The following is a 27,155-nucleotide window of genomic DNA, read 5'->3' as shown; positions in this document are numbered from 1 at the left end:
TTCCCTAAATAACCACGGCTAATTTTAGGAAATAATAATTAGTCTTCAATAACTAACAGATTCATGATACATCTACGTAATATAGAAAAACAAATATCAGTTAAACTTGTTATAAGACGAAGAAATTCCTCACAAGTCACAAACACTATCACCACCGTCGAAAGACTTTTTTTATCCATCAAGTCGTCTTTCACCCTGCAGTTTACTGGCCCTAACTCCTCCCCAGCCAGTTGATGAAGCTGAAGTTCGAGACCGGAATCTTATTGTCATGGATGAGGGTGGTATTTACTATCATTTATGCATAGCTTATTTTTGTTACACCAAGGTGCCATGTAAAACATGTATATACCCTGCGAATTGTAACGAAGATAGCAGTATGAAGTTGATCTGAAATCCACATTGTATTAAATTGCTAGCTGCATTATTTATATACAAGTTCAGTAAGCCCGCGCAATTGCGCGGGGCAAGTTTATTAATATGATTCACAATCAATCAGTCATTGCCTTCCCTTCACCTCGATCTCTAGCTTACACTTTGTAGCTTCTTGTCAATAATATTACCCTCAAACAACTGGGACTCACAATTTCACTACTTTTGGTATTCATGAGGTTTGGAAATTGATTACATTTATACTTAAAGTAAAAGAAACATTAATTTGATTATTTTCCAAAGCAGATTTCATAAAACATCATTTGTAAGTTATAAGTGATAGTTTAATGAAAGAACTATCACTAAACTGCACCAGCTGAGAACCAACACCCTTTTGAATGACAATTATAAAAAATGAAGAAAATATATTATAAAAAATGAAGAATATATTTGATAGTTTAGTGAAAGAATATGTCTATAAATAGAGGGGACGGATTAAAAAAAAGATATTTAATATTTGGTACCCAACAAATGACCGATAGATTGGTTTGGTACTCAACATTTAAAAAATTAAAAGGTTAATACCTGGATCCGTCATTGAACGTGAAATCAAACCGTTGACCAAATTCAGAGCAATATAGACCAACCTGGACAAGGTGGAGGAGGAGTGTCAGAGGCTTCCTATAACCAATCACTTGATGATGTGTCCAATGTGGATTGGATTTTTGCACCTGAACATTAGATCCGAGGCTTCCCATAACCAATCATTGTTATAATTTTAAGGAGAATATGATAATAAGATATGTTTTGTCAAGGAAATTGTAATTTAGTGAAGTAAACGTATTGACTTAACAGTCAATGACGGATCCAGGTATTAACCCTTAATTATTTAAATGTTGGGTACCAGACCAATGTATTGGCTATTTGTTTGGTACCAAACATTAAATATCCCAAAAAAGAAAAAAGAAAAAAAAAAGAATTGAGGACTTAAAAAAAAGAGAAAAAAGACAAAGCCCAAGTGCTCCGCCTCAGCAAGTCTACCTTCGATATTCCCCGCCTCAGCGAGTCTACCCAGTGATTCACTATCGCCTGTCAAAACATTAGAGAAGAAAACAATGCTCAGTTCAACTTTTTCCGACAAATGTCCCAACCAAAATACACTTTTTGTTAATTTTTCCTGTAATGGGTTTGGTGGGAATAAGATTATTCATAAGGATGTTCAACTCAGTTATACTCAGTTTCATAGATTCATATGAACTTATCAAAAACATTAGAAAAACAAAACATTGTAGCTCAAGTGTTCGTCAAAATTTTCCAACCAAACAAAAGATATTGTTTTTCATGAATAAATTCAATTGTGATTCTGAAGTTAACTAAGTTTCCATCACAAACAATCTTGGCTCAGTTTTAAACGCTTATCACTATGGGGTATCACCAGAGTTCATTAAGCAGTGGAGAGACAGAATCTTACTCTGGGTATCATTTCATTTTTCATCCTGACACTAGTTTTTGGTTCTTCATGGATATGATATCCTTGTGGATTGAATTCTGTGGTTGGTGATTGGTGGATAATTCTGTGGTTGGTGATTGGTGTTTCCGAGTTGGAGAAATCAGAAATCAGATGACCAACATTCATCTGTATCTGAGGTATGTTCTGTTGATTACTACCAACTACCTACAAGTAGAAAGTAAATCAATAATTCAGTCTTTGTTTTAGTCTTTGTTTATCGTCTGTGTCTATTATTATCCAAATAAGTCCAAGGAAGGAAGAATATCATATGCAACTTGTCCAGTTCTTTAAATGTTTTTTTTCCTTAGTTGTACTATTCAATTTGTCTTATGCAATTATGCACCCATTAAGTTTTAGATTTGAGTCACATGCAACAAAATATTTAAATTAAGAACATGTTAGTGATTGTTATCAAATACTGACTTGACAGAGTTGTTTTCACCTTGCTATGCATTATATTATAATTACTAAATCTCTAAACACTCAATTAGATTTTCTTTAAAATACGTTAAATTGTAAAAGAGCCATATACCTAAACTAGTTAGACAGAATCATGGAAACCAGAATTAGGAGTGATACCCCTTTTGCTAAAGCTGGATTTCTTAGTAAACTGTCGTTTTGGTGGTTAAATCCTCTGATGAAGAAGGGTAAGAAAGAAACTCTTGAAGATGATGATATACCCATGTTAAGAAAGGCAGATAGAGCAGAAACGTGTTACTTATTGTTTATGGAACAGCTAAAGAATCAAAAGAAACCTAAACCATCAATTTTATGGACAATCGTCTTATGTTATTGGAAAGAGATTTTTATATCTGGGTTCTTTGCATTTGTCAAAGTAGTCACTTTTTCAGCTGGTCCTTTGTTTCTTGGGGCTTTCATTGACGTTGCAGAAGGTAAAGAAGCTTTTAAACACGAGGGTTACATTCTAGTTATACTGTTGTTCTTGACAAAATTCATCGAGTCCTTATCACAGAGGCAGTGGTATTTCAGATGTAGATTATTGGGACTTAAAGTCAGGTCTTTGCTCTCAGCAGCTATTTACAAGAAGCAACTTGGGTTTTCTGGTGAGGCTAAGACGAAGCTTTCTGCTAGCGAAATAATCAACTATGTCACTGTAGATTGTTATCAAGTAGGGGAATTTCCTATTTGGTTGCATCAAATATGGACAGCATGCCTTCAAATGTGTCTTGGATTAGCTATTCTTTTCCGTGCAGTTGGGCTTGCATCTCTTGCTGCTTTAGTTGTAATAGTACTCTCCGTGGTATGTAATACTCCCTTGGCCAAATTACAGCTCAAGTTTCAGCTTAAGCTCGTAGTGGCACAAGATAAAAGACTGAAGGCTATATCAGAGGCTATTGTGAATATGAAGGTTTTGAAGCTTTACGCATGGGAGATGTATTTTAAATCTGTTATAGAAAGGCTAAGGAAAGAGGAGGTCAAGATTTTGAAAGCTTCTCAGCTGCTGAAAGCTTATAATGTGTGTCTGTTTTGGATTTCTCCCATATTGGTATCTTCAGCAACTTTTATTTGTTGCTACCTCATTGGAGTTCCTCTCAATGCTAAAAATGTCTTTATATTCGTAGCAAGTTTACGCATTGTTCAGGAACCTATTAGGCAGACTCCAGATATTATAGGAATGTGCATTCGTGCAAAAGTTGCATTTGGACGGATTGTTGAGTTTCTTGCAGTACCTGAGTGTGGGAAAGTTAGGAAAAAGGAATATTCAGAGCAACATAAGCACGCCATTTATATCCGTTCGAGTAATCTCTCATGGGAAGAAAATACATCAGTGCCCACCTTAAGGAGCATAGACCTTGAGGTTAAAGTTGGTGAGAAAGTGGCTATCTGTGGAGAGGTTGGTGCAGGTAAATCAACCCTTTTAGCAGCAATTCTCGGAGAAATTCCTGAGGTGGAAGGGACAGTAAGTTCTTCTCATCCACAAGATTTTGCTGTGATTTTAAGATATCAAGGCATATTCTTATCTTGAGAGGCTTAGGCACCTATTGTTTTGCTCGGAGATCAACCCTCTGTGAATTTTTAATTTTCGCACTTCGCAAAATAAAAATCTTACTTTTTGACTTACAATTGATATCTTCTTTGATGAATCAATTTGCCAATTTTCCGTTCTTGTGTTGTAGTCCTTTGTATATATAGGTGCATGTATAGCTCTGATATGCGGGATTGAAACCACATGATATAATATTTCAGTTCTCATTGAAAAATATGATATTTGGTAAAATTAATTTGACTCATTTTCGTTCCATTCTTCTTGTTGTACAGGTTCAAGTTTATGGAAAGATTGCCTATGTTTCTCAGACGGCATGGATCCAGTCAGGAAGCATAAAAGATAATGTTTTGTTTGGATGCACCATGGATAAGAAAAGATATCAAGAAACATTAGAAAAGTGTTCATTGGTGAAGGACCTTGAAATGCTACCTTATGGTGATCTCACCGAAATAGGAGAAAGAGGAATCAATTTAAGTGGTGGTCAGAAGCAGCGTATTCAACTAGCTCGTGCACTCTATCAGGATGCTGATATATATCTTCTAGATGATCCATTTAGTGCCGTTGACGCCCTTACTGCTATAAGCATATTTAATGTGTGTGATTTCACAATTCTCTTCAACTTGCACTTAGTATGTTTTTATTTGTCTCGTACTGAAATCTAACTGGGTTTTTTTTAGGAGTATATAATGGGAGCTTTATCAGAAAAGGCGGTCTTACTTGTTACTCACCAAGTTGATTTTCTCCGTGCATTTGATTCAATTTTGGTTAGTATACACTTTAAATCCTCCATGCTGCACTTGATTGTTAAATTTTATGTTTTACCTATCATCAATGTTTATCAATATAGTCGAGTTAAAAAGTGAAGAAAGACTGATCCCTGCTATGTATCTGTAGTTTTTTATATGTTGAAAACATCGTGTATTTAGTCACTTAACTTCAGTAAGAGCTTTACCAGTCACATATCCACTGTTAATGGAAAGACCCAATTTCTTTTGGTTCTTAGAAACTCCATGAACTGCTGAAGAATTTATTATTGTTTTTTCATGTTTTTACAAGGAGGGTTTTGATATCCATCACTTATGATTTAAAACATCAGTATAAGTTGAACAGTTACCATTTCTTTTCCAGTTAATGTCAGATGGGAAGATCCAACAGGGGGATCCATATCATGTATTGTTGTCGTCTAATGAAGCATTTCGCAACCTTGTTAACACACACAAAGATACAGCTGGTGCAGAAAGACACGTTAATGTAATTTCTACAGATAAATGTAGAACCTCTTCTGAAGAGATTGAAATTTTCTGGGTTAAGCAGCTAAAAGAATCATTTGACCATCAGCTGACTGAGCAAGAAGAAAGAGAAACAGGATACACTGGGTTGAAGGCATATGTACAGTATTTGAGTCTAAACAAAGGCTTCTTCTACTTCTCCGTAGCTATTGTATGCCAAATCGTCTTTTTTGCTTTTCAAATAGTAGAAAACTATTGGATGGCTGCTAATGTTCAGAACCCTCAAGTTAGTAAATTGCGACTGATCTTGGTGTACTCTCTGATAGGATGTAGCTCGATGTTCTTTGTACTGTTTAGGTGTCTTCTTACAGTTGCTTTGGGTATTGAGTCTTCCAAGTCACTATTTGATCAGCTACTTAACTCTCTTTTCCATGCACCAACCACTTTTTACGAGTCTACACCATTCGGAAGAATACTTAGCCGCGTAAGAATCCTCAAATTTAAAATTGAAATGTCAGTCTCTCTTTGTTGTTCTTGTTTTTGAGAATTATGCGAGGCTGATGTTTCTATGTTTCTTATGCAGGTCTCTTCTGATTTGGGTATTGTAGACCTTGATCTCCCAGTCAACTTTGTTGCGGCTGTTATATTTATTATTAATATTTGCTTCCATGTTGGGGTACTGGCTGTTATTACTTGGCAAGTTCTGTTAGGCTCCATACTGATGATGCTCATGGTGATTCTCTTACAGGTAAACTCCAATATTTTCATGTCAAAATCACATATGAAGCATCATTTACCTACTTCTCGTAGGATTAAACCCCGAATGGTTACTCCAATTTTCATTCAGCATGAATCTTCATGCGACTTATTGATGGAAGTGGAAAGGAAGCTTCTTTGATTTCTAGATCCAATAACATAGTAGTTTGTTTTATTTTGATTCAGTTCTTATAAGACAAGTAACTTATGTCGAATGTGTCCTTAAACCCTATAGAGATACTATTCTGCATCTGCAAAAGAGTTCATGCGGATTAATGGAACCAGTAAGTCGATGATAGCAAGCCATCTTGGTGAATCTATAGCAGGAGCAATGACAATTAGGGCTTTTGAGAAAGAGGACCGGTTCTTCTCTGAGAATCTTGATCTCATCGACAATAATGCTGGCCCTTCTTTTCATATTTTTTCTGCAAATGAGTGGTTAATCTTACGTTTGGAAATGCTCTGCACCGTTATTCTTTGCTCCTCGGCCCTTGTGATGGTTCTGCTTCCTGCAAAAACTTTTGGTTCTGGTAGGTGTATCATGTTTGTTTTCTGTTGTCCCTCTGTTCTTTACCTCTAGCTATGCAGCCCGTATATAATAGATTTACTGTTCACAGACAAATAAACGTAACGAACTAACTACAGATTGTTGTGGAGGGTTTGTCAAATGAGAAACTTGGATTAACACTCTTTTTTATGGCAGGATTTGTTGGTATGGCCCTGTCTTATGGTCTTTCGTTGAACCTATACGTTATTGTTGCTGTACACTCCAACTGCTCTTTAACAAATGATATTGTTTCTGTGGAAAGGCTAAACCAGTACCTGCATATTCCCAGCGAAGCCCCAGAACTTGTAGAAGGAAATCGACCTTTCTCTGGTTGGCCTGCAGTAGGTAGAGTGGAGATCCATAATTTGGAGGTAATTATTTAAAACATACAGTATACTATTAGTAAATCATATACAATGCCAAGTCCAATAAAGATTAGATACTAAAACAGTTAAGGTGAAGCAGATCAGGTATAGGCTCAATACTCCCATTGTTCTTCATGGAATTAATTGCATATTTGAAGGAGGACACAAGATTGGGATTGTTGGCAGAACTGGCAGTGGGAAGTCAACTCTAATAGGTGCTCTGTTTCGGCTGGTAGAACCTGTAGCGGGTAAAATCATCATTGATGACATTGACATCTCAACTATAGGGCTTCATGATCTACGGTCTCGCTTAGGGATCATACCTCAAGATCCTACTCTCTTTAATGGGACTGTAAGATACAATTTGGATCCTCTTTCTAAACATACGGACCAGGAAATTTGGGAGGTATTTTCTTCAGTGCTTTGTTTTTAAAATGTGTACATGCTTCAGAAGTGCAGCTAAAAGGATTTTCTAATGCATGTATGTGAAGGTTCTTGGTAAATGTCAACTTCGGGAAACAGTGCAAGAGAAAGAAAAGGGTTTAGATAGTTCAGGTATATAGTTAAGCTTTGATATCAAAATACCACTCTCTTGCTTTCTGGCACTTCCTCGATTTTTCTTGGATTCAGTTTATGATCGTCGAAAACTTTTATAGTTCAACAAGATGGTGTAAACTGGAGTGTGGGACAACGACAGTTATTTTGTCTGGGGCGAGCTCTACTGAGGAGCAGCCAGATATTGGTGCTTGATGAAGCTACTGCTTCAATCGACAGCGCAACAGACTCCATTCTCCAGAAGACCATAAGGACAGAATTTAAAAAATGTACTGTTATCACAGTGGCCCACAGAATACCTACTGTTATGGACAGTACAATGGTGCTCGGTATAAGTGATGGTGGGTTTTACACATTTCTTTCCGTTAGCATCAGATAGAGTTACCCTCTTCTGGTGAATCCGATCAATTCTGATCAGCAGAACTGTTTACTGTTGTTCTGCAGGGAAAATTGTGGAGTACGATGAACCGTTGAAGTTGATCAAGGAAGAAGGTTCGTTGTTTGGGCAACTGGTGAATGAATACTGGTCTCACAGCCACTCTGCATATTCATGATAAAATGGGTTCTTGAAATCCACCACCTTGTTTTGGATCTGACTCAGTCCGAGTCAGATCTCAAATTATTTGTTTTTTTTTTTCTTTCAGTTTTTTGATAGGACTCGGACCTCTGATCATTTGTCTTTTCCCTTCAGTTTTTGAATGTTTTGACTCGAGGTCTGACTTAGATGTGATGAGTCAGACCCAAAGAGAAAAGTACAACCCAAGATCAACAAAGCTCTTCATTAAGACTTATCGGTTGCACCACCACATTGCGGACGGGGACAACCAACAGTCCCGGCCACGCTATGGAGAGGTTGTTTTCGTCCCACGTAGTCAACCTAATTTTAACCGTACACGTAACTCCAACAAAGAGATCAACGATCCAAGCTTCGTTTATAAAACCAGAATTCTGTTCACTTCTCCCCTTTCTTCTTCTTCTTCTTCTCTCACTAATGGCGAAAAAGAATCTGACCCGTTTATTTTCATCACTGATTGAATCATCAAATAAACCCAGTTTAGGGTTCCAATCTGAATCAATCATCAATTCAATTTCATCATTACAAAGAGGTATTTCTACTACTACAATCACTCAACATGATAATGACGATGAGAAGAAGAAAACCCATAAAATTTCTGTAGAAGAAGAAAAAAGCAGCAGCAGCAGCTCTGATGAAGAAAATGAAGAAGATGATAATGGAATGAATAAAGTTACTGGTGAAATTGGTGGACCAAGAGGACCTGAACCTACCAGATATGGAGATTGGGAGAAAAACGGTCGATGTTCTGATTTCTAAGACCTAACCAGGAGCCGCGTCACTGAGTCAGGCGAGTTGCTAATATTTGGGTGAGTGATTCCATTTCATGTTCTTAAACATTTGGGTTTGTTATTAGGATCAGTATATTGAATAAAGATGTAGTCTTTTGTTTGCAATTTGAGGATAATTTTGTTGAAATCAAAATGATGAAATTTGTTGACAATTTTGGGGATAATATGATTAAGTGTCTGAAAAATGACAATTTTTGTAGGTTTTATTATGATAAGTAATTGTTTATGTTGACTTTTGATTCAAATTAGGTGGTTTGAGTTAGGTGTTGGAATCATCTCTTGTTTGATCATTCTGAAAACTATAGTTAGTGATCGGCAAGTAAGTCCGGAATATATCCTTAAGTTGCATAAGAGGTTATAGTCAGTCATGTGTGCCACGCATAAGGCTAAGGTTGTGAATTGAAATTCTAGCTTCCAACAACCGGATTGAATGTAGGGTGTAATACTGTCCAAGTTGTGCAAGTGTCTGTGCCTTTGTCATGTTGAATTGAGGTTTTGTTTATGTCATATACATGGAAGATTCTGAAATCCAATCAGGGGGTAGAATATTTGGGATGGTTTACGGCTTCGTAGAAGCTGTTGTCATATACATGGAAGATTCTGAAATCCAATCAGGGGGTAGAATATTTGGGATGGTTTACGGCTTCGTAGAAGCTGTTGTCATTTCGACTTCATGAAATGCTTTTTTTTTTGAATATTTAGATTAGTACACTACCCACCGCTAATTCTTTATTTGTATTAATTTTAGACTTATTCCCATTTCTTTAACTAATGATAACTTGTGATGATAGACTAGTCTCAACTTCTAATTATATGGGTATTAGTAGGAATGAATTTTGATCTTAATTTACTAGCAGATGAATTCTTCAGAAATCTCCGTCTCGTTCTCCTTCTTCTCCTTCCTTCTCTTTTGTCCTGGTTTGGTTACATGTAGAACAAACTGTCGTACTCCGCTGTCATGTGGTAGCGGGGAGGGGGAGCCTAGAGTCCTGGTCCCTTTCAGATTAGAAGGTCGTCATTGCAAGGTATGTGGTTACCCAGGTTTCAATCTTTCTTGCAGTAGTTCAAATAAAACAGTCTTAGAGCTTCCTTTATCTGGAAAGTTTTTCGTTCAGAACATCTATTATAAATTACGGGTTATACAAATCATAGACTCTGATAACTGTCTCCCTAGAAGTCTTCTAAGCCTAAGTCTTGTAGGTTCTCCTTACCAATTGGATGGTCGGAATGAGTTGTATACGTTTCTTAATTGTTCATCAGCATCTGTTGATCTTAGCAAAATAACTTCATTATACGTTCACATCCATTGCCTTAGTAGTTCCACACACACCATATTGGCTACAAATGTAACTACTCACCGTATTCAACCACTGAATTCAAGCTGTGAGGTAATCGCCACTGTATCAGTTCCGGTGGTGAGCACTTCCGATAAAATTAGTGATGTTCTTCATCTCATGTGGTTGCCAACACCAGTTGATGATAATTCACAAGGTAAACTTTTCTTGTCAAGCTTCTCATTCTTTTATTGTTGCTGAACACAAATCTTGTTTACATTTGTGCCGAAAGATATCTGATTAGTTTGTTTTAGTTTAATTTTTTAATCACCTTGACAGTTCTTTAACTGTTCAATGTTCAAATGGATAATTTAGCCAGAACCTATCGTGTATCTGTGTCCGTGTTTAGTACTTGTTCTTAAGAGGATTCAGATGGAAGTTTGATAGATACACTATAATAGAAACAGATTCCAACTAGCATGAAGTCCAAGAGATTAAAGATTGCGACTCCGTAGATGGATAATTTGAGCCTATCATGTAAATTGGGCTAGAGGTGTAAATTGGGCCGTACCAGTGCGAGCCCAGCCCAGCACGTTAAAGTTTGAGCACAGCCCAGCACAACGTTAAAGTTTGAAGCACAGCCCAGCACAAAACGTGACTTAGCCCAACACGGCCAAGCATTTTAGTTTCGTAGGCTGTGCTGGGCAAGCCTAATCGGCAAAGTGGTACAGCACGCGGCACAATAAGCACGTGGCACATCATAACACGCTAAAAAAACACGTCATAATAAAACACTACAAAATACATCATATTTTGTGTAAATTTCACAAGAGTCTTTTTAGTCTATCCAATTTTTGACATTTAATCATCATTATATTGACTTATTTTTATACCAACTCATAAAATACCTATATATAAACACAAAATAGATGTGCCCGACCCATCACAACACCCATCACAACACGTTTAGTTTTCTGGTATAGCACTGCACAACACGACGCACATTAATCTGCGACACAGCACAACACGACACGCTAAGTACGTGACTTCATGGGCTGGGTTGTGCTGGGCCGGCACATTTTACACCTCCATATGTGGCCGTGTTTTAGTACTTTTGCTTGAGAGGATCTGGATGGAATTTTGATAGATATACTATAATAAAAACAAATTCAACAAAAAGGGAGTTCAAGAAATTACAGATGGTGACTTCGCAGATATACTGATTTTCCTTTCCATCATCAAGTGAGTCTATAATGATAAAGGAATTTTTGTTGCAGGTACTATCCGCAGAACAATGATGTTTGTTGTTTTCGGCATTTGCATTGGCTTACCAATCCTAATATTCTTCATATGTTATTACTGTCCATGGGTCATAAGGTCCTACCGTGACGAGGATCGCAGGCTGTTTGTTGCAGTTCTGCCGCAATCAAATGATCGGTTGATATTTTCCTCTTCCGGATATCAGCCGTCATTCATAGCCGCACGCGGATATCAGCCGTCATTCATAGCCGCACGCGAACAGCCTGCCTCTGGCCTTGACAGTTCTATTATCAGTTCGTATCCAACAATACTTCTTGATGAGAAGCTACGACTTCCTAATCCAAATGACACAACTTGTTCAATATGTATATCAGAGTATCAACCTACAGAGACATTGAAGATTATACCATCTTGTAACCACTACTTTCATGCAAAGTGCATTGATCAGTGGCTTAACATGAGTTCAACATGTCCTGTTTGTCGGGAATCTCAAAGTCTCCAGTCGCTGCTTCCATCTGCCGTTGCTCCTTAACTTTCTCCCATGTACTAACATTGTTTGTTCTGTTTATTCTCCTTTCTTCTATGTACAATCTTTTCCTTCTCTGTTAAAATATGTATCGGGTTCTGTCTGGCATGTGCTATGTGAATTCAAATGCTGGTGGTTGAACTTTAAACACAGATCTAATCTTTAGATAAGTTGTTGTGAAAACCATTTTGGTGGAACGATATTTTGGGAACTACTCCATTTTGGAGGGGGATTATAGATTTTTTTTTAGTAGGTCATTTGGAAGTAAATTAAAACATCCCTTATCCAAATATTATCTTGATGCCAAAATTACCCTTTCTAATTAAGTTAGGGTAATGATTAGTAATATAATTAAGTTAAGCTAATTGATGATTAGTGAGATTAAATTATGAAGTTGATTTTTGTTCCAAAGAAGAATTATTAAGAGAGTAGCAGAAGAAAAGGTTTTGCGAAAAAATTTAGATTCTTTTTCTTTCACGAGCCACAACCATGGGATGATATTTTGAGTACTCAGTTTTATTTAAATTTAGTTAATGTTACTTGAATAGGCCAAGACTTTCCTAAAAATGAAAATTTACAAACTGATTTCTGTTAGGTCAAAAAGTCGATCGGCTACAATATCTGAAGAATAAGTAGCCAAACTTATTTACCAATGTAGTTCAGCTAATTTTTCAGTATACACGGGTAGCCGAACTTAGCCTCCATGGAGTTTTCGCCACCCCAGTAGTAAGTTTGGTTACTTTTTCCATGCCAAACTATGAAAAATATTTGTTCAGCATGTTCGCAAAGTTGCCTATATAGCTGAACTTTCTGTTCAGTTTAGTAAGAAAAAATATCGACTTCACCGAACTCCATATTTGCAAATACAGAGAGGAGTTCGGTTAAAAAAAATTGCGAGTCGACCGAACCCAACGCTTGGTTAGACAAAGAAGAGTTCGACTAGGAAAAAAATTGCGACTCAAATGAACTCAACATTTCTCTTTAAGGAGAAAAGTTCAGTTAATAAAAAAAAGTTCGCGAGTCAAACGAAGTGTTCTTCGTGTTGTTAATCTAAAAAAGTTTGGTTAGAAAAACTAGGGTTTTCTAAAAAGTTTCCTAACCGAACTACTATCTGTATCTTCCATCTTCACCACATACTTTACTTTGATGATTACTACTAAATTTTACAATAAAAAATGAATTGAAAGTAATGGGTTCGTAGGAAAAAGAGAAGAAGATGATTTTTTTTTTCAAACTTCAAAATTTGGCGACGAGATGTAACAGTTGAAGGAGGGAAGAAGAAAAGAAGATGAAAATTTCTTAAACTCAAGAATTCAGCTAGGTGAAGGTATGGTTTCGATTTTGTTTTGTTAATGATTTTAATTAGGTAAAAGGTAATTTAGTCACTTTCATATTTTAGGACACGCCTTAAAAATATAGGGAAGATGCAAATCATGCTCCCCTATAAAATTGAGTATTTCCCAAAAAACCGTTCTTTTGATGACACCTATCTAAACTTTAAATTCAGGAAAAATGAATCCATTTGGAAGCATGTAATACCCCGTGTTTTTAGCATGGCGCATGCTAAAAGGTATGCCATTTTCTAGAGATGAAGCTTCATCTCAAGGTTCAGTTGTGTTAAGAGGAATATTTGTCTAGAGTCAATGTTGCGTCATCATGATGCATTGGTCCAGTTGGGTAGATGGCCTTGGACATTGCAGCGCAATCATTGCACATTAGGAAGGCTATTGGCCTAGAGCTATTATCGCACAATCATTGTGCATCACGTCAGAGAGGGCTGGCCAAGTGAATATTGCACAATCATTGTGCAATACGTCAGAGTAACTGTTGCGCAATCATTGTGCAACATCCAGAACGAGTATTGTGCAACAGCCAGAATGAGTGGTGTGAAATCATTGTGCATCACAGAACAGAACTTAGCAATCATTGTGCATCCGACCAGAGCGAGCTGGCCGAGAGAATATTGCACAATCATTGTGCAATACGCCAAAACGAGTGTTGCGCAATCATTATGCAGCAGATAGAACCAGTGTTGCACAATCATTATGCAACACATAGAACTAGTGTTGCACAATCATTGTGCAACAATCAGAACCAGTGTTACGCAATCATTGTGCAACATCCAGAACGAGTGGTGCACAATCATTGTGCATTACAGAATTGGACTTGGTGAATGTACATTCTCTCCCCTTTCAAAAGTTGTAGAAATTGCAAATTAACATATATAGAGAGGGGTAGTTGGTTGAAGGTGCATATGCGGACCATGTACCAAGTAAGCTTCATAGCGTATCCGAAAGGGTATAAATGATACATAAGCCCCATTTATAGCTGCGTAGCCTTGCCAATGAGGCGTATGATGTGAAGGCTTCACTATGCCATGTTGCGGACCCGATAATGCATCTTTACGGAACGACCTATACGGAATATGCCATTACAATTATTGCTAGGCCACTACCTTGCAAACAAGTTTGCTTAAGTTGTTGTCCCTTCGAGGATGAACTACGGTTGTGCTTGATCCCTTTAGAGTACAGAAGGGTACGTAAGAAGCCGCAATGAGTTGCAGCATTGCCGGTCCAGCACTTTTTCGCTCATATAATCTATTTGGAAGATGATTGCTGCACATTGGCCTCTCATATCATCTAACCCGGTAGCTCGACATGGGAGATGATTATGGTCAAACTTGATGAGACAGGTTGATGCAAATGAGCAAGTTATAACCTATCTGGAGGCTAAAAACCCGATTGTCGTGATTTAGCTCAAGACGGGTCTAAATTGATTAGAAACGACGCAACGATCAAGACTTCACGGTCTTGGAATTTTAGCCAAATTCAATCGTTTAGGGCCTCAAAAGGTCGTTTTTGCCGTTTTAAGAAAGATTTTTTTTTCTTAATAAACCCTTTGCAGAACAAGGTTAAGTTGGAACAGTGTGGAATCTAATTTAGCTGCATCATGCTCCACGAGCATGCTTTCAAAGGAAAATGAACGTGCATTTGTCTAGTTCTAAGGCCCGGTAAGTAGCATCATCATGGTGCATCGGGAAATTTATGACCTGCATGCCCTGACACGATAGGCGTAAATTTTCCGGTCCGTCACAAGCATGTCCTATCTAGTCCTATCTGAATGTCATGAACTACTTATTGAGTGACGTGTTAGACGACATGTAGAAAAAATGGCATTCATGTATGGACCATTATTTGAGACCGAATCAAGTTCTGATCAATCGGTTTCCATGTTTTAGTACTTGTGTTTGAAGGATTTAGATAACATTTTGATGGATACGCTATAAGAAAAACAGATTCTATAAAAAACGGAGTTAAAGAAATTAAAGATTGTGACTTCGTAGATGATAGTGATTTTTCTTTCCATCAGTAAGTGAGTTTATAATGATAAAAGGAATTTTTGTTGCAGGTACTATCATCAGCACAATGATGTTTGATGTTTTCGATATTTGCATCGAATTGCCAATTCTGATATTCTTCATACGCTATTACTTTCCATGGGTCATAAGGTCTTACCGCGACGAGGATCGCAAGTTGTTTGTTGCAGTTCTGCCTTAATCGAATGATCAGTTGATATTTTCCTTATTTGGATATCAGTCATTGTTCATAGGCGCATGCGGTAACCAACCGTCTTTCATAGCCGCACGCGAACAACCTGTCTCTAGCCTCGACAGTTCTATTATTTGTTCGTATCCAAGAATACTTCTTAATGAGAATCTACGACTGCCTAACCAAAATGATACAACGTACTCAACTTGTAACCATTACTTCCATTCGTTGTGCATCGATCAGTGGCTTAGCATTAGTTCAACATGTCCTGTTTGAAAGTCTAAAAGTCTCTAGTCACTGCTTCCATCCGTTGTTGCTCCTTATATTTCTCCCATGATATCTTTCATGTCACGCAAACATTATTTATTCCTCTTTCTTCAATATATCGTCTTTTTCCTTACCTGTTCTGAAGTTGTAGTAGCATCATGGTTCTGTTCATCGTGTGACATGTAAAGCGAAAATACGGGAGTATTTAATATCTGTTCTAGTTCTAGCTCAAACTCGACACCAACTTACCCACCAGGTTTTGAACCAGAACTTCCAAATGAATTAGCTGATGATGGTTGTTCTAAACTAAATGCCGTGATCCCCAAAAAGCTTAAATCCGAACACAAGAGGTTAGAAATTAATATGTCAGATTTTGGAAACTCAGCTCAAAAGTCTACACGAAGAGGTTTGGGAAGTAAGAGTTTGTTATGAATTTTCAAATTATTTCTTGGAATGTTAGAGGACTTTGTTCTCCTGAAAGAAGAGCCGTGGTGAAGAAAGTCATTCAATTATATAAGGCATCAATTGTCATTCTTCAAGAGACGAAAATGATGAACTGCTCTGATTTTGATGTTTACCAGATTTGTGGAAATCGTAATTTTGGTTGGACTTACCAACAATCTGTTGGTAGTTCAGGTGGGATGATAATTCTGTGGAATAAAGATCAGTTCGAGGTAGCTGATTCTTTAGTGGGTGATTACTCGCTTTCTATTGCGTGTACAAACATACAGTATGGTTTTAGGTGGATTCTAACCAATGTATATGGTCCTAATAAACCCCATGAAAGATCTAGTTTATGGGAAGAGCTAGATAATGTTTGTAATTTTTGGGATCTTCCTTGGTGTCTTGGTGGTGACTTTAATACGGTTCTCAACTGTAATGAGAAGAAGGGGTGCTCTAAAACCACTAGAAGCATGGAAAACTTCTCACACTTCATTGATGAGCATGATTTGGTTGATTTACCTTTGAAAGGTGCAAGGTATACTTGGTCCAATCATCAAGTCAATCCTATAATGTGTAGACTTGATAGATTTTTCTTTTCCTCCACTTTTGAACTCAAATTTCCTTTTGCATCTCAGTTAGCCAAGCCTAGACCAACCTCTGATCATATTCCTTTAATCCTTGATCTCTCTGACCCTTCTTGGGGTCCAAGCCCTTTTAGATTTCAAATTTTCTGGTTCTTGGAGAATGGTTTTGTGGAGATGTTGGAAAATTGGTGGAAGTCTTTTTGTTTTGCAGGTTCTCCAAGTAATGTTTTTTGGTCAAAGATAAAAGAACTTAAAGATTTGCTCAAGAAGTGGAATAACGAAACTTTTGGACACACAACAACCAAGTTGCATAATATTCTCACTGATATTCAAGTTATTGACAATGTGGCAGAGGATGCTTTACTTTCTGATCAGCAATTACAAGACAAACTAAACCTGAAGGCAGAGTTTGAGAAAGTTTCTACCATGGAGGAGACTAACTGGAGAATTAAATCCAAAGCTCGGTGGATAAAGGAAGGAGATAGAAATACAGCTCATTTTATGAGATTGGCTTCTGCAAGGAGGAGGTATAATAGAATTAATCAGCTTTATATTGAGGGAAATTTAACTTCTGATAAAGTTTTATTGCAGGTTCACATTGTAGAGTTTTATAAAACTCTTTTCACTGAAGAATTACTCATAAGACCTGATTTGGAGGATATTTAGTTTAACAATATCAATTCCGAAGAGGTTGCTATATTGGATGCAACTTTTACTGAAGACGAAGTATTTTCTGCAATCAAATATTTAGGGAATGACAAATCACCTGGACCAGATGGTTACCCAATTATGTTCTTCTTCAAATGCTGGTATTTTATTAAACATGATCTCATGGCAGTGGTGCATGAGTTTTGTGATAAGGGGAGTATTGATAAGAGACATAATGCCACTTTTATTGCCCTAGTGCCAAAGAGAGAATGCATCGAAACTATTAAAGATTGTAGACCTATTTGTTTACTGACTAGTGTCTATAAAATTATAGCAAAGGTACTTGCCACTAGGCTGAAGATGGCTATGGACAAGCTCATCTCTCCAGTCCAATGTGCTTACATAGAAGGAAGACAAATCATTGATGGTACACTCATTGCCAATGAAATGGTGGACTCTAGACTAACTTCTGGTAAGCCTGGTTTGATTTGTAAGATTGACTTAGAAAAAGCTTTTGATAGAGTGAGTTGGGATTTTCTTGAAAAGATGTTACAGAAAATGGGTTTTACATCAAATTGGTGCAAATGGGTAAGGTTTTGTTACTCCATCGCTTCCTTCTCAGTCCTTATTAATGGCTCTTATTTTGGTTTCTTCAAAAGCTCAAGAGGAGTTAGGCAGGGAGATCCACTTTCTCCACTTCTTTTCAATATTGCTATGGAAGGATTTTCTAGGTACTTGGATAGAGCTGCAAACTTGGGTCTATTTAGTGGTTTTTCTAATGTGCAAAATGGTATAGTGATTAATCATCTACATTATGCAGATGACACTATTTTTTTCCTTGACAATTATAGAGAAGAACTTCACAATTTATTTTGTTCCTTGAAGTGCTTTGAACTCATTGCAGGTCTAAAGATTAATACTACCAAAACTAGACTCATTCCTATTGGTGACTGCCCTAATCTGCAATCATGGGATGTGGAGCTTGGATGTAGTACTGACAAGTTACCTTTCATTTATCTGGGCATGCCTCTAGGGGCTAAAGCAAACTCTAAAGCCATATGGGATCCCATTTTGCTTAAGTTTGATGTTAGACTATCTCAATGGAATAGATGCTCTTATTCAAAGGGAGGTAAGCTTACAATTTTAAAATGTTTGCTTTCTTCACTACCAATGTACTACTTCTCATTGTTTAGAGCTCCAGCTTCTATTATTCATAAGCTTGAAAAGAAGATGAGAGATTTTCTTTGGGAACATAATTCTGGTTCAAAAGTCTCTCATTTAGTTAATTGGGATATGGTCAATGCCTGTAAAGAGAGAGGTGGACTTGGTGTGTTAAACCTGAAGCAGATGAACATTGCCTTACTTTCCAAATGGTGTTGGAGATTTGGGTCTGAAAAAAATCATCTCTGGTACAAGATTATTGAGGAGAAATTTGGTGCAATTTCATCCTTCTGGATTCCAAGTAAAATCTTGACATCAACTAGTGGTATTTCTTGTTGAAAGATTATTGCAGACACAAGAAAGTTGATCAATAAATACTCCTCCTTCATTATTCACCCTGGTAACAAAGTTTCTTTTTGGTTTGATAACTGTTCTGGAGACGAAGCTTTATATTTAGCTTTTCCAAATATTTTCAGTTTGGTAAAGGATAAATTCTTGAGTATTTCCTTTCATATTTCTCCTGATGGTAATTGGATCTTTGATTTTAAAAGAAGATTGAGAAACTCATAAGCAAACCAGTTTGCTAACCTCCTGGTACGTATTGGTGTCTCCCCTCCTCAACTTAATGATCAGTTTGACACTATAAGATGGTCTCTGGGAAATAATGGTGTGTTTTCTGTAAAAAGTTTATATGCCAAACTTATAGAATCCGATGGAGTAGCTGATTTTCCAAAATATTTCATATGGAACAAGATAGTTCCTCCTAATATTACTTTCCTCTTATGGTGTGTGGTTCATGGTAAACTTAATACTCTTGATCTTCTTAATCGTAAGGGCTTAAATCTAGATAATTGTTGCATTATGTGTGGTAATGAAGCAGAATCCGTATCTCATCTCCTTTTCCATTGTAAAGTATCTTTCAAAGTTTGGTCTTCTATTACTCCTTCTAACTGGGCATGGACTTTTCCGGAGTCTGTTTATGATCTTGCTAAATGCTGGAACAATGCCTTTCATGTAGGAAACATTTTAATTTGGAACTTAATCCCAGCAGCCATGGTTTGGGTTTTATGGAGAGAAAGAAATGCTCGCATTTTCGAAAGAAAACATACTTTCAAAACAGACGATGATCTTTTTTTGGATGCTAAATCTTTAGTAATATCTTGGGCAGCTGCTTTTGGGCTTCATTTTGTAGTTTCAACTCACAGTTGGGAGGTGGCTTTTGATTGATGTAATTTTTAGATTTTCTGTTCTTTTTCTTTGCTACATCTTGTAGCCATTTTATATATTCTTCTTATCTTAATATATCTCTCTTTCGATAAAAAAAAATGCACCTGTGGTGGAACTTTAAAAATATTAAATCTCCAGGTTTGTTGTAGTCATGGAAATACTTGCATAACCAATGAACCTTCTTTAGAGGTCCCAGATTCTTCAACCAATTTCTGAACAATAACGGGTTCCACGTGGAGAATTTCGACATGCCACATAAAAGCTATTTTTCAAAGAGTGTGTTACCTTGCTTCAATTCAAAATTTCAAAGTAGTGGTATCATTATATGAATGTCTGAGTCAATGGGTTAATCGGAATCCCGATCTCGATTTTGATACTTTTTGGGGATGTTATTGGGGATAAAAAATACTCAATAAACATTGTAGGGTTTTATTTTCATCCTTTTTTATTTAGAAAAAAAGATAGGCTTCAATTTTCCATCCTCTTACTTTTTGTTATTTGATCATAATTAAATTTAATTGTTACCATTAGTGCTTCATAATCATAACTGAACAATTCTAATTCTAAAAAATGTATGAATTATTTGGAGACAATAGCAAAAAATGTAATAAAGTTCTTTAAAGGTTGCCACCAGAGGTTGCCAAACTTCATGGGATTATTGGTATCTAGCAAAATAATCATACGGAGCACTAGTAATTTTCAGTGGAATTTGGTATCCTTCTGTAAAGCATTGTTGAAAATCATAGTGGTCACTACATTAAAGTTTTGAGAAGTGAAAGAAGCAAAGAGTACAACAACAAAGAGTTTGATAAATTTTTTGAAGATGAAGGTTTGGAAAGGCCATTGAGCGTGGGTTATACCCCTCAACAAAATGGTGTTTCCGAGAGAAAGAACTAAACCCTGATGGAGATGGTGAAGTCCATACTTCATGAGAAGGATATGCCTAAATTTTTTGGTCTGAAGCCGTTAACGCCGCCGTCTACTTTATGCATAGATGTCCAACAAAATCCGTATAGGATAAAAATCCTTTTGAAGCATGGAGTGGTAGAAAACCATCGGTAAGGCATCTCAAAGTTTTCTTTTTGTAGTGTGTGCTATTCTCAAATTCCAAAGGTGAAGTGAACAAAACTTGATGAATAAAGTGAGAAATGTATACTTCTTAACTGTATCCTCCAATCAAAAGGTTATAGGTTATTCTTCAACAACCATAGCTCTTCACACCAAAGATAGTTATCAGTGAATGCAAACATTATAATTGCATTAGTGGCATGTTGTCTTTCTACTTTGTGCAACAAACATATTTAGCATACAGTTTCTGAACCATCTTTCACCTCAATTTATATGTAAACCAATATATATGTATATATATACCTTCATAGTTATGAAATAGTTATCAATTCATTATCGAGCAACTTATGCCTCTAAATATCACCACTAATAGATGTTGGATATTTTCAGTATCATAGGAAATAAAATGCATGTTTTGTGCATTTGGTTGCCTCTATGAAAGGGTTTCTTGATTCAAATTTTAGATTAAATACGAATCGATTTGCATTTGAGAAGCATTATATAAATTTCTTACTAAGAAACCCTTTATTAGACTTAAGATTACCCCGTGTTACCGACATAAATCACGTTTAATTTGAGTATATTTAGTGAGACAATAAAATGGCACCGACCAAAATTTCCGACTTTCGTCGCAACAAAAAAATCGAAAAAAAGTTACAAACTAATTAATGTTTACATACAAAACTTTACAAAATATATATGTTAACCTATTGTTACGTACTACAGCTAAATGTAAAGGCATATGGAGTATGTTTTTTCAAACAAACAAATATTTCAATTTTTTCACTCCTATTAATATTTATCTTGTTGTATTTAGATTTTCATTTAAAGAATTTTTTTCTTCGCCAGGTTCGTTTTATTGTTTTTTAATACATTAAGTTTTTAACACGCGAGATACTTCATTAGTAAGTTAGTGTCAGTATAGAACATATATGCATTAAGATATTACGAATGCATTATTAAATTTAACAATATCTATTTTTTAAAATGTTTTTTAGTAAATAATAACGTATATAAAGTGTTGGATCAAAGTATCAAACTCTTAAAAGTATTTAAAGTGCACTGTTAACATTAGACATCGCAAAGAGATTTCCAAATGATTTCAAAGATATACTGTTTTTGAGTTATTTCATTTATATTTAGACATATAAGTGTGCTTATGGTATTAATATAAAAAATCTAACATTATCTTATCATAATGCCTCTATTGTTTCTTGGATTAAATAAAGGACACGGTGTCGGTTGATAGTTTCAGTTATTTATCACTAATGATAATTTTTCTAATGAGGATTATAGGTTACCAATTTTGATATTCTTCGTATGCCATTATTGTACATGGGTCATAAGGTCTTACCATGACGAGGATCTCAGGTTGTTTGTTGCGGTTCTCCCGTAATAAAATGATTAGTTTATATTTTCATCGTTCATATATGATCCGTCGTTGATAGCCACACGCAGATATCAACCCTTACACGAACAACCTTTCTCTGGATTTGAGAATTCTATTATCAATTCATATTTTATAATACTTCTTGATGAGAAGCTGCGAATTCCCAACCCAAATGACACAACTTGTTCAATTTGTATATCAGAGTATCAACCTACAGAGACATTGAAGATTATACCATCTCGTAACCACTACTTCAATGCGAAGTGCATCGATCAGTGGCTTAGCATGAGTTCAACATGTCCTATTTGTCGGGAATCTCGAAGTTTCTTGTCACTGCTTCCATCTGTTATTGCTCCTTAGCTTTCTCCCATGTACAAACATTGTTTATTCTGCTTTCTTCTATGTGCAGCCTTTTTTCTTCTCTGTTCTAAAATCAGTATCAGGGTTCTGCCTAGCATGTGCTATGTAAATTCAAATGATGGTGGTTGAGCCTTAAACACAAATCTAATCTTAAGATAAGTTGTTGTCAGAACCATATTGGTGCAAGGATTTCTTGGGCACCACTCCATTTCGGAAGGGGACCATGATTATTTTTTTTAGCATGTTATGTGGAAGTAAATTAAAACACCCCTTATCCAAAAAAAAATTATATAAATGTTAAAATTACCCTTTCTACTTAAATTAGTGTAATGAATCGTAATATGGTTAAGTTGAGCTGATTAATGATTAGTGAGATTAAATTAATAAGTTGATGTTTTTAAAAACAAATTGTTTAGAGAAGAAGAGGGATTTTTTTCACGAGCTAAAACTAGAGGATGATGTTTTGGGTACTTAGGTATATTTAAATTTAGTTAATAATGTTTGAATTGGCCAAAACTTTCCAGAAAATTAAAATTTACAGATTGATTTCGGTAAGGTAGCCGAACTTATCTGTAAATGTAGTTCGTCTAAATTTTCAGTTAACACAGGTAGCCATACCTCGCTTTAATGAAGTTTCCGCCACCCCGGTATTGAGTTCGGCTACCTTTTCTATGTCGAAATCTGAAAAGTATTTTTTCGGCGTGTTTGCAAAGTTGCCAATATAGCCTAACTTTATGTTAGGTTTAATAGACAAAATATCGACTTAACCAAACTCTACATTTTCAAACAGAAAGAGGAGTCCGGCAAAGGAAAAAAAATTGCGACTCAACTGAATGGAACACTTGGCTACACAAAGAAGAGTTCGGTTTGGAAAATATTTATGACTCAACCGAACTCATCACTTGGCTACACAAAGAAAAGTTCAGTTAGGAGCATTTTTTTTTATAAACCGAAGTGTTCTTCGTGTTGTTCATCTACAAAATTTCGGTTAGAAAAACTAGGGTTTTTTAAAAAGTAACCTAACCAAACTACTATCTGTATCTTCCATATTCACCATAGTTTGATAATTACTAGCAAATTTTAAAATAAAATTTTTTTAAAAGTAATGGGATTGTGAGAAAAAGAGAAGAAAGTGAGATTTTTTTTTTTTCAAACACAAAAATTCGGCGACGACAAGTAACGGTTGAAGGAGGGAAAAAGAAAAGAAGATGAGAATTTCTCATACTCAGGAATTCGGCTGAGGTGACAGGTAAGGTTTTGATTTTGTTCTTTTACTAGGATTTTACCCGTGTCGTAACGGCACGGGCCTTGATGTTGGTTAATTTTGAATTTCGTACCAATTGTGCCCTGAGAACTTGATTCTTGATTCTGCCCGATCCATTCTGGGAAAAGGCAGTAAATGACATAAATTTGTATGTACAAATCGATGATGCGCTAAGCGCTCCTATGTTGTTAGTCATCCAGCCATCTCTTTTAGGGAGTATTTATTGTACTTGTGAGGTGGATACTTTGGTAATGTGTAAGGTTCAGTGACGTCAAATGTTCATACATACTCAGAGTTAGAATTAGAATTCAAAACTTTAGAGTCTGATTAACCAAGGGAACATATATTATATTTTCAATCTTGTTATATCAGCACGGTTACACATTGGTTTGCCTAAAATTTAACCTCGCAATACTAAAATGCAACAAAAAAGTGAATTACACCTCAACCAAAGGCGGTAAGGGACACACACCAGAATTGCAGAATGGGAAACACACTAAAACAAATTGCGGAGATACAAAGAAACACAGTCGACGTTTCCTGGGTGCTGTTTTATTTTTCGAATCCTAAAACCAACAGAGTTGCGTGTCTTAATAGTGCTTAATCTTCATCATTGGTAGATGCCGACACAGATTTGGGAATCTTCTGCAGGCAGGGTTTCTTTCGAGGGGCTTCATTACCGGCCACAGGCTCATCTTCAGGACCAATGATTTCGGTGTCCCGTGCAGATGTGGTTGGAGTCATTGCTGGAAGGGGCGATGGTAACTTTGCTACAGTGAAGCTTAGGGTTTCAAGATATTTCATGTTATACAGAGTTGCCGTTATGAGGTAATCCTGGAAAACACCAATGATTGATTCAAAGGCATCCTGCACTGCTTCTAGGCCTTCAACCTGGTTGGAAAATGAAGTTATTTGCACGATGAGTTAAGTAACATAACAGAGACTAAGGTGGGGGTTTTAATTATAAATCATTTACCTCTTATTTAGCCACAATCTGGACCATTTTTTGAACTTCGGTGTCCATGGAAACAAAAAAGGCGGTACCCCATGAGTCATCAAGTTCCAATCTCAGAAAGTATCTGCATAACAATTTTCAGTAGATTTCAGTTGCAAGTGTAGGAACATATAATAATTTGGCATTGTATAATGGCCAAACCTGGGAACTGGTTCGTCTATTTGGACCTTGCAGCCAGGGAATCACTGGTCCCCTATGTTTCCCACCAATTTAATTGTGAAGTTGTGGAATCCCAGGTAGTACCATCCTTTCTCAGTGGAAATACCAATAGCCTTGGCACGACATACTTTTCTGTTTAGTTCCTAAAGAAATTGAAAAAATGGTAACACAGTTAACAAATATTAGGAGGAATGTAACCGTATAGCTTTTCCTGGATGGTAAAAAGGAAAATAGCGAACGTGATCATACATTGTACCCACCGTCCCACTTTGTTTCAAACAATTGGGAAATTGTCTTTCTAGCGTCAGCATTGGATTGGGTTTCCTGATTGTAACCAACTCTTGCCGGGGGTGTGATTTCACGTGGCAGTGTTCGGTGGTAAGAGCTGAGCCAATATGAAATTGTAAGCTAGAGTACTATGTTCGATTTGTATGTAAACATTCGAAAGCATGATCCGGCGTTAAAAAAGTATACCTTTCTCTAATATCCAAGGCCTCTGCATATCAAGGTCAAAGTAAATTTAGTCGTATTAGTTGAGGAAACCGGGGCCTTGCCTGGATGATAAAATGGGACAATTTAATTTGTAAGGATGGAGTAAAGATACGTTCGTTTACCAATTCAGCCAATCTGGTAAACAAAATTTATGTACCTAGATATTGCTTGACATAGAGACCAGCAACAACAGGTTGTGGATTCACTCCATGGGCTTCAAGGTTTCTAGTTGACTCAGAGGTTGAGTCACCCCATAGTGACCTTAAGTTTCATGCCACTGTTTTCAGATGGAACATGTAACTGGTCAGGTAGGCATCCCATCAAAGATTAAAATAAATTCATAGCATGGATTTAGTTGAATTTATCTCGGACTCACCTTATTTTTTCAAGTGTTAGTTCACGCACCAAAGATGCGCCACTAGAACTTCGCTTAACCTGTTGCAAATTTGTGTGGCTGGTTAACACACCTACTATATCCGCAAACAACACTAAGGAAATATTAGTTGATCCATTTACGCTGTCGAGAAGAAACAAATGTAATATTCGCTGTCGTCACCAGTAAGGTAGGTATCCGCGGTAGCAGCTGAAACTTCCTCAAGCCCAATGAAATAAAACTTCTGGAGAGGAATAGACTCAGTGGTGGTCTAATACTAATATCATTTTTCCATATTTTCTTGTTAAAGTATTTTCAGGTGGGTCAGAACATTTTATTTTCAGGTGCAAATGTCAAATTGTTAAGACCTAACATCCCATCTTCTAATAGTGGTTCAAATTTCCAGGTGAGTTTTTTTTCTGAAAAGTTACGTGCAGTAGGTCACCCTGAGATATGATAAAGTAATAAATAATAATTACTAACAAAATATAGGGAAAAAATAAAAGGGCTTGATTGTTGTGGTTGTAGAAACTTACTATCATGTTTAACCTAGACATGGTAATTTTATAACTAACTATAGCTTCATACATCATTGCAAGCATTTTTTGACTTCAGGACATTTAAAAACCGCAAGAGCGAATTTTTCTGCTATAATATCATCTGTAGTGCTCACATTTAGGAACATAATCTGGAGTTATATTTACTTTATTCCTTCATACTCAATTGCAAGTATTTCTAGATATACAACATTTAAAATAGCAGGTTTTTTTTTATGCTATTCATGTTATGATATCCTATGTAGTACTCAAATGAGTCAAATCTAAGAACATGATTTGGAATCACATTCAATTTGTTACTTACGGCGTCACCCAGCAGGAGCAAATCTAGGCTGTTAACATCGTTTGTTCTCGTGAAGTCCAACTCGTGCCACATCCGGACAATGCAAACTCGGGTTATCCATGGTCCAACACCATTTTTCTGCTGAAATTATTTCAGTGTGAGGATTGTCGGAGTCTGTACGGCCGAGGCAGACGTTTTCATTACTGCAGAATCCATTCTGAAAACCTACATGATTTTCAACAGATATAAATAAGATTTGAAACTCAATGAAACATGATTCGGTAATACGAATAACTCATATGGAATTTGGGTTGATTAGCTGCTGCCAAATCTATCCACCTGGAATTACTGTGGCTGTGAAGTTCAATAGAGGGAAGATGGATGCAGGCACAATCAAGTGACCTTTATATAGGATGTACCTTTTCATTTTTCCAATGCCAGGACAATTAATGGGTTCAAAATGAAACGTTTTTTACTAATCATTAAAAATATGAATCGGTATTGAAACCCATTAATTTATGAAGATGGAAGGCGAAAACAATCCAGCTCGT

The 27,155-nt window shown here is 36.5% G+C and overlaps 3 protein-coding genes across 4 annotated transcripts; all 3 read left to right on the top strand.

The window, feature by feature from the left end:
* Nucleotides 1-2,407: 2,407 nt before the first annotated feature.
* On the top strand, nucleotides 2,408-8,910 carry LOC113339975 (ABC transporter C family member 10-like). Its single transcript, XM_026585188.1, has 11 exons — nucleotides 2,408-3,800; nucleotides 4,160-4,480; nucleotides 4,565-4,651; nucleotides 5,016-5,600; nucleotides 5,700-5,864; nucleotides 6,108-6,402; nucleotides 6,576-6,790; nucleotides 6,885-7,190; nucleotides 7,276-7,339; nucleotides 7,441-7,680; nucleotides 7,784-8,910. The coding sequence occupies exons 1-11, from the start codon at nucleotides 2,433-2,435 to the stop codon at nucleotides 7,891-7,893; spliced, it is 3,756 nt and encodes a 1,251-aa protein (XP_026440973.1). The 5' UTR covers nucleotides 2,408-2,432; the 3' UTR covers nucleotides 7,894-8,910.
* Nucleotides 8,507-11,947, top strand: LOC113339976 (putative RING-H2 finger protein ATL21B). Of its 2 annotated transcripts, none has more exons than XM_026585189.1 (3): nucleotides 8,507-8,722; nucleotides 9,562-10,195; nucleotides 11,256-11,947. In XM_026585189.1, exons 2-3 carry the CDS (start codon nucleotides 9,562-9,564, stop codon nucleotides 11,768-11,770), a joined length of 1,149 nt encoding a protein of 382 aa, XP_026440974.1. In that variant the 5' UTR covers nucleotides 8,507-8,722; the 3' UTR covers nucleotides 11,771-11,947. The 2 variants fall into 2 exon arrangements, with proteins under 2 accessions (XP_026440974.1, XP_026440975.1); XM_026585190.1 differs by having other exon boundaries at nucleotides 8,599-8,722; nucleotides 9,559-10,195.
* Nucleotides 11,948-16,127: 4,180 nt separating this feature from the next.
* Nucleotides 16,128-17,273, top strand: LOC113339529. The gene has a single exon (XM_026584782.1). It carries the CDS (start codon nucleotides 16,128-16,130, stop codon nucleotides 17,271-17,273), a length of 1,146 nt encoding a protein of 381 aa, XP_026440567.1.
* Nucleotides 17,274-27,155: the final 9,882 nt, after the last annotated feature.

The sequence above is a fragment of the Papaver somniferum genome, unplaced genomic scaffold (genome assembly GCF_003573695.1).
Source record: "Papaver somniferum cultivar HN1 unplaced genomic scaffold, ASM357369v1 unplaced-scaffold_21, whole genome shotgun sequence".
Lineage (NCBI taxonomy): Eukaryota > Viridiplantae > Streptophyta > Magnoliopsida > Ranunculales > Papaveraceae > Papaver > Papaver somniferum.
The sequence above is the reverse complement of the archived record's forward strand: the minus strand, read 5'-3'. Positions and strand labels throughout refer to the sequence as shown.

Coding starts and splice junctions, on each gene's coding strand:
- LOC113339975 (XM_026585188.1), top strand. CDS start 2,433: ATGGAAACCAGAATTAGGAGTGATACCCCTTTTGCTAAAGCTGGATTT. Junction 4,481..4,564: donor CTGCTATAAGCATATTTAAT/GTGTGTGATTTC, acceptor GGTTTTTTTTAG/GAGTATATAATGGGAGCTTT. Junction 7,681..7,783: donor GGTGCTCGGTATAAGTGATG/GTGGGTTTTACA, acceptor GTTGTTCTGCAG/GGAAAATTGTGGAGTACGAT.
- LOC113339529 (XM_026584782.1), top strand. CDS start 16,128: ATGATGAACTGCTCTGATTTTGATGTTTACCAGATTTGTGGAAATCGT.
- LOC113339976 (XM_026585189.1), top strand. CDS start 9,562: ATGAATTCTTCAGAAATCTCCGTCTCGTTCTCCTTCTTCTCCTTCCTT. Junction 10,196..11,255: donor AGTTGATGATAATTCACAAG/GTAAACTTTTCT, acceptor TTTTTGTTGCAG/GTACTATCCGCAGAACAATG.